General features: G+C 33.2%; 1 protein-coding gene across 2 annotated transcripts; it reads left to right on the top strand.

The window, feature by feature from the left end:
- The first annotated feature begins 480 nt into the window (after positions 1-480).
- LOC126830668 (uncharacterized) lies at positions 481-6,962 on the top strand. 2 transcript variants are annotated; one of them, XM_050561088.2, is made up of 2 exons: positions 481-529; positions 3,616-6,962. In XM_050561088.2, exon 2 carries the CDS (start codon positions 3,616-3,618, stop codon positions 5,011-5,013), a length of 1,398 nt encoding a protein of 465 aa, XP_050417045.1. In that variant the 5' UTR covers positions 481-529; the 3' UTR covers positions 5,014-6,962. The 2 variants fall into 2 exon arrangements, with proteins under 2 accessions (XP_050417045.1, XP_050417046.1); XM_050561089.2 differs by lacking the exon at positions 481-529 and adding an exon at positions 704-786.
- Positions 6,963-7,272: the final 310 nt, after the last annotated feature.

The raw sequence follows: 7,272 nt of genomic DNA, 5'->3' as shown, positions 1-7,272 counted from the left end.
AAACACGTCCTTCGCTTGTGACTGGGCAAGCACGCACTGATTTTCGCGGGCAAGATGCAATCTCACGTGATCTCATAATGTTAATATTGGGTGTTGAAAAATATATGTTAATATGTCACGTGATATCCCACATTTGCCTATCAAACTGATAAGATGCTATGTACTTTTGTAGAAAACGTGAAGGACAAATGAGATGCGGCAGAGTGTAAAATCTAATGAGAGAAATGTCAAATGTAGACACCTAAAAAAACTGCCCTTTCCAATAAAACATTTGTCATTTGACACATTACATTTGGCGTTTTACGTTTAACTTTGGCCTTAGACTCTCTTAGAGGTATTTTGACTTTATCATTACCGGTATTACTAGTACTTTGTACATTGTACCTTTTACACATAATCAATGGAAAAGGCATTTTAGCAGAGCATTTAATATTGGCAGCGACACCTTTCCATAGTGTTTGGCCGGAAATCCCCCGGCGACCTACATACAACGAAACTAAAGTAAAAGTAAAGGGAAGAAACCGCTGACGTAAATGAATTTTAATTGTTTTAGGAGTTCAAAATTAAGAACATTTTAAATGTTTTCCTGTTTAAATATAGGCTAATACTTTTCGAATGTATATTATTATTATTTATAAACATATAACCCAGACAGGTCAAAGCATTTATCATAAAATGATTGACCAAACGTAATCCACTCCAGTCTACACCTATGCCGACACACCCTTATTTGTTTAGCCCTTTTCAATCGACCATACTTAGTTCAGTCAAGTTTCAAACAATCAGGTCGGTAAATGGCATAACTGTCAGTGGAGGCTATTTCTCTGGAGTCTAGCTATCTACCACTGACATTTATTGTGGACAAAGTCCATGGCATTAATTAGACGTAATTTAAGTTTCGGCCACAGGGGCAACTATAATAAATAGTATAATTTATAGTAAAAGGGTGTATGTGCCTATTTTTTGGAACCTTGAAATAGACCAAAATGGTTCTTAAAAGCAAATATTAATGTAATATTAATGTAATACGAATGTATGTAATATGAATGTATGTAAAGTGATTTATATTCAATTTTTGAAAGAAATACTGTAATTTCTAATCAGTTATGTTCGGTGAAATACGTGAACAGTTCCAATTGAACGGCAGTCATTTTTACGCCTGCTCAGTCTATCCTACACGTTTTTTTTTGTTTTGTTTTTTATCAGGCCAAAATATTTCATGGGGCTACTGTAAATTCTACTTAAAAGGGCATTATGTAAGAGCTAGGCCTAAATCTGCCTATTGCATGTCTTTCTTTGGGCCAGAAATATAAATTATTAATTATGGGAGATTTTTATAAAGAGTTAGCCATTCTTGCTATAACAGTTCAAAAATAGATGATGAAAGAAGAATATATTGAAAATTTCAGTCAAATTACTTTATTCTGAACATAGTTAGGCCTATCACCAGTGTAATTTTTGACTAGAAATGGGATTGAATTCCATCTTCACCGATTCTTAGTACGGCCGATCGTTTGATTGACAGGCGTTAACTTCACGAACATAATCTCTGCTGTCTTTTGTCTGTTGTCATCATATCCGAATTTGTGTTTTACCTTTTTGGATTTTTATAACAATTGGACAAAATGGGTGAGAGGGTAAATTTTCATTCTTACTTGTATTTTGGGCATGCATTAAATCAATTGAATATAGGACATAATATTATAATACAATTATGATAAATCTATAGGTATACACCAGTGGCGACGTGCCTATTGGGGAAATAAAAATATTTTTATTGATATTATTAAGACAGAAGACCTGTCCGTCTGTATTAATCATCACACGGTCTCCAGAAATTGTATAATTTGTCATTATCTGTGTTTAGTTTATTGCACTTTAAATAGTTTAGATGTCATTTGTTAAGGCATCGCTCAACAGCGGCCTCGCTTCGTACACTCTATCATTTAGCCTCGATCCGGGAGAGTATGATGTCAACGTAACGGTTAATCTCCGCTTACGACGCCATTTAAAATTAAATCAGTCAACGAAATCCCGTTTAAATACAAGCTGAATCCAAGCCATCCGTGGGTGTACAGAGTTGATTTTGTGCTTGTTGTGTAAATAAAGATCTAATTTATAATTTCTATGACATCTGAAGCCTAAATAAAGACTTGCAATAATCAGATTTAGCTCTTGCATAATGTATGTTTAACATGACAAGACCATAATCAACTCTGGATTCTATCGGATGGTTCAGATTTTAAATAGAGTAGAACGATTCAGCCATGTAATGATTTGATTTAATGTACACATGGAGAAACGAGGCTTAATCTCAAATGACCAGTATGGTACGTAACAGTGATTACAATTAATGCACACATCTTGTCAAAACTTCAACCATTGATAACTTTGCTCAAAATAAATTAATTAGAATGAAATTTTTAATATATTCATTTTGCAATATGTATTTTTGAAATACTATAGCGAGAACGGCCAGCTCTTTATCTAAATATTACATAATGCCCCTTTAATAAAAGAAACACAGCAAAGTATAGTCCTTTTTAATCTTCCATACCATATTATAAAAGTTTCAATTTATATACCAAGAGAACCTATAAAATAAGTAATTTAAACTTGTTCTCATATAAGCTTATATTAATGCTTTACTGTACCAGCAGATTATTGGAAGGATTTATAGAACCACTTGAGGGAGAGCTTATAGAAACACAGAGAATGATTACACAGGGGCCCCTAAAAGCGCTGGGCCCTAGGCCATGGTCTAGTTGGCCTGTTCTTTAATCTGGCCCTGATTAGGATTCTATATTTTCACGGCAAAATAACAACATCAATATTGATAGAAATTGACCAATATTGAATTCTAATTCTTTTTAATTTTGAATATTATGGAAAATATTGAGTTAGAGATATGGTTCTTTTAAACAAAAAAAAACCTAAGCCTGAGACATTGTGCATGAAATTTGTTTTTAGTACCTGATATACTAAATTAATTTGGACTTATTCCGGAATCTGTCCATGAAGTTTTCCTAACATTTTACTGTACCCAAGGAGCTGTCCTGTAATTAATGAAGGTTCAATTCCTTGTCCTGCAGACAATAACTACATGGCTTCCTATAGAAATATTTTGTCATTCTAGTAATTAAAAGTATCAATCTAAATAATTAACACCACAGATATATGTAACCTAAATGAACTAGAGCTCACAAAATGCTTTGTGCGGTTCAAATAGGGTCAGAAAATGTTTTAATATGCATTAAAACTCATCAAATAAGATGCTTATAAAATCAGAATATTTCAAATCAAGTTGCCCCCTCCCCGCCCAACATCCCCCGACACCCCTTTGTGCTAGCTGCTTTATGTATTTCTTCCCGCAAGTTTTTCCGGCAGTGTATTTAACTTTTATTGATGTGTATGAATTAATTGAATTTTGCATCTGGAAATTATGGCAATAATCTGTAGCATCTAGGAAAATTATAGAATACAGTATGGACCAGAAGTAACGCAGATTTTCACTATTATACAGCTAGGCTTAGTAGTGGACAGGTTCTGACATCTAGCCCTGATTTTCATAAACAGGGTAAATTGTAAACTATATTGAGACCATTTTATTTTCAGATGGCGGTTGACTACAGCCAGTTACCAGATGTTGTCTGGGTGAACATCATGAAATATTTAACACTAGGTGACCGATATAGATTGTCCTTGACCTGCCATCATCTCCATGGTTATTTTAGTCACCCGTCACTATGGAACTATGCTTATATCTGTATGGTTGGGGGTAATACTAACTTTCACGTATGCGACACTCTGATGTCCGAAAAATGTACAAAGCTCATCGAAATATTCGGACATCTTTTTCAAAATGTTCACATCAAAATTCGAGGTCATTTCGGACAGTTGGATCCTGAAAGTAAAGTTTTACTCGAAGGTCTGTCAGAAAATTGTCGTCTGCAGGTTTTAACCCTGGAGGTTGGACTGATGATTTCAAGTTTTCATCTCCATGGCAACCAACCGGTAAATGAGGATTTAGCATCTATATTGAAATTGGTTAAAAAAGCCCATATCTTAAAAGAATTGAATATCACTTCTTGGCCAATGTATCCAGCTTTACTCAGTGATCCAGACTACAATATATTTCAGGTCTTGCGTAAAAATGAAAAAATGAAGAATTTGGAGTCTTTAAATATGTTTTGGTTGAAGGATTGTGATTGGTCAGAAAGACATCCTATTCTACCCTCTCCAGAATTGACAACTACAATCATATTAGGATTTAGAAATTTAAAGCGTTTGTCCCTTCGATCACCAATGTTAAGCGAAGAACTTTTTTATGAACTCATTTCACCTGGTCGAACAAGACTACAGTTATTACAAATTTTTGTGACATATTCAGTGCACGACCCGCAATACCAAATGCCAGATATACCAAGTCGATTGTGGGTAAAATTAAAAGAATTTCATCCTAACATTGCAATTGAGTGTACTGTAATGTCACGGATCACCAACTTCGATTTAGGAATTTTATTGAAACCAGAAATGCCATTGGAATCACTCACAATTTTACGACATGCTAAATGTGATGGGGAACTTTTGATTGCTCTGACGGAAAAATTTAATGAAACATTAAAATCATTAAACTGCTATTGTGACGCCAGTAAAAGTGACCGAGAACTGCTGAATCTAGCAAAAAAATGTCGACAACTTTGCAAACTAGTGTTCCATGGTGACATTAACCTAGGAACTATCATGGAGTTAGCTGATTTACGGGAGTGGTCGAAATTGATCTTTTTAGAGAAGAATATAAAAACAGAGAATGAGGATAGCGATAATGAAGATGACGATTCCGTTATTAAGCTGGATAATTCAGGTGTCTATCAGCTGACATCTCTACAGCGTTTTCTCCATGTTGATGAAGAACGAGACATAAAATTAGAACAACTTAAAAAATATGTTTCAGATAAAATTGGCTTCAATTGGGCACCTCTTAAAGCAGAGAACAAAAAAAATGGACTCTGAATGTCTGTAAGATAAAAAAACATATTAAATAAGTGTTTTAATTCTAGTTCCATGCTAGTTCTATGCAAATAATATTCTAGTTACATAGAAATAATCAAGGTTATATGTACATGCAAATAATTCTAGTAACCTTCAAATTAAGAATATAAATGTACTCTTTAATTGAAGGTTAAAACTAGTTAGTATGATCACTCTCTCACCAATTAAAGAAAATAAATGGAGTTAATCTTAAATCATATCACATTTAATATAGACATAGTTAGACTTTCCTAATTATCAAAAAATTAACCATGACTTGACTTGAAAAGTATTAGATTGACAAATTTGTAGAATCGTAAATCAAAGGTAAAAACTAGTTATGTGAACATTCTTTCACCAATTAATAAAAAAGTATATAATTAATTTTGAATGATATCACATTCTAAATAGACTTAATCTCACATAAAATATTGAAAATCCAAGCATTGACGTCCTTGAAAAGCATTACAGATTTGTACAGCTGGTAAATTCCATCTCTAATTTTAATTGCAATGTAATTTGAATATCAAGAGAGGGTTTAAGGTTAGGCAGGCAACTTAACAAGCCTGGCACAAAACTGCATTGATACCGGTAGACCTTATGGCCTAAAGTGCTTGTGTTAGACCACTCAGTTATTTTGTTAACCTGCAGAAACACCACCTCCAAAGAGCTAATGGTTTTTTAATGAAAGTGTAGGTGAGGACTGTACACCTATATTACCTCCAAAGCCCTTTATATAAACTCATAATTGAGTGCCTTGATCTTAATTCATTTGGTTTATGAAGCCTCTTATTGAACTGTGTCTTAATCTTAATTCAATTTGTTCAAAATGAAGTTGTGTCTGTTAATTGGTAACTTTGTAGCCTTATTATGACAATGGCTCACAAAACATTAATCACTGATGTTCAGTCAAATGATTTCAGTGATAAATTGTAATTGTATTTTTGTTATATATTTGTTATTTTTTTATAGAAAGCTTATTAGAGCATAATATTTCTTATACACATATATTGATTGATAAATTAATTGTATTTTTTAAAATTATTTATGAAAACATTGTTTGTTACCTAAATAGTCATAAGTTTTATCGCTCAATATATTGTGCACAAGGAGGTCTATCAATACGTTTTGTACATTCAAGAACACCTAACACCACTTCTCATTAATTGAAAAGTAAACCTTGTTGACGATATTCATTATACATTTGTTGGAATAATTTTAAGTTTCTTTATCTATAATTTTCTAATTGTATTTATAAAATAATCTAAGCTTGCTGAATAAGGAATGTGATAATATGTATTTTTTATAGCCTTTTTTTATTTTTCTAACAAAAAAATGTAAACTTATTGATTTGATGATATATTTGGACTAAAATCATATTCAAACTAATTAATCTATCAATAATTTGCTTCAAATCCCTCCCAAAACTTTGTATTCACAGGGAAATACACCAAGCTATAAAAAATCTGTTTTTAGAAGCCATGTTTGTCACTTAAATTGATTGAGGAAGGGCCCATTTTTCAGAATGTGTTTGTCATTACTTACTGTCCATTACCATACATATTGAGGCCTAAGTAAATTCTTGAATTATTTTCTGCTGTTTAAGTGCAGAGTCTGTTATAAGTCTACACCCACTTTAGATATTTATGTCAAATTATAAGGTATTATCATATTCCAGGTACTGTCTCAACAAATGAAAGTCACACATTGTGCCACTGATATTAGGACTGAGATTTCCACACACAAGACATGTCAAAGGGAGATAATAAATTGCTGAACATTGTTAAATTCCCTGCCAGGAATCTGCACATTTTTCATAATCTGATGTTTAAATAGCTTGGGCATAATAAGCATAAGTAGAAGACATTTCATTCCCTCGATTGTGTCAGCCTAATTAAATTTCTTTGATTAAAATCATTCTACAGCAATGACCAGGTTTGTTTGTTTTGTTTTGTTTTTTTGTGTGGATTGATGTACACTTCCCCGAAGGGTAATATTGCAGACAAATGTTTTCTTTGGAAACTTGCCATTTGTGTTTTGGAGGCTAGTCTAGCAAAGGGTTGATCACCCTTAGCCCCGGGTTATAGGCCAAATCACGACTTTTGAGATACAACGTCTAAAGGGACTATTCAGGACATTCTTACTCAGATCAAAAGGCATTACACCTGGGAACAAGTAATAAAAATAAAAACCGAATCAGGATGACCGTGAGATGAAGGCAAGCAGGTGCTGCCTGATCCA

Source organism: Patella vulgata, chromosome 8 (assembly GCF_932274485.2).
Source record: "Patella vulgata chromosome 8, xgPatVulg1.2, whole genome shotgun sequence".
NCBI lineage: Eukaryota > Metazoa > Mollusca > Gastropoda > Patellidae > Patella > Patella vulgata.
This window is presented reverse-complemented; position numbering and strand designations above follow the sequence as displayed.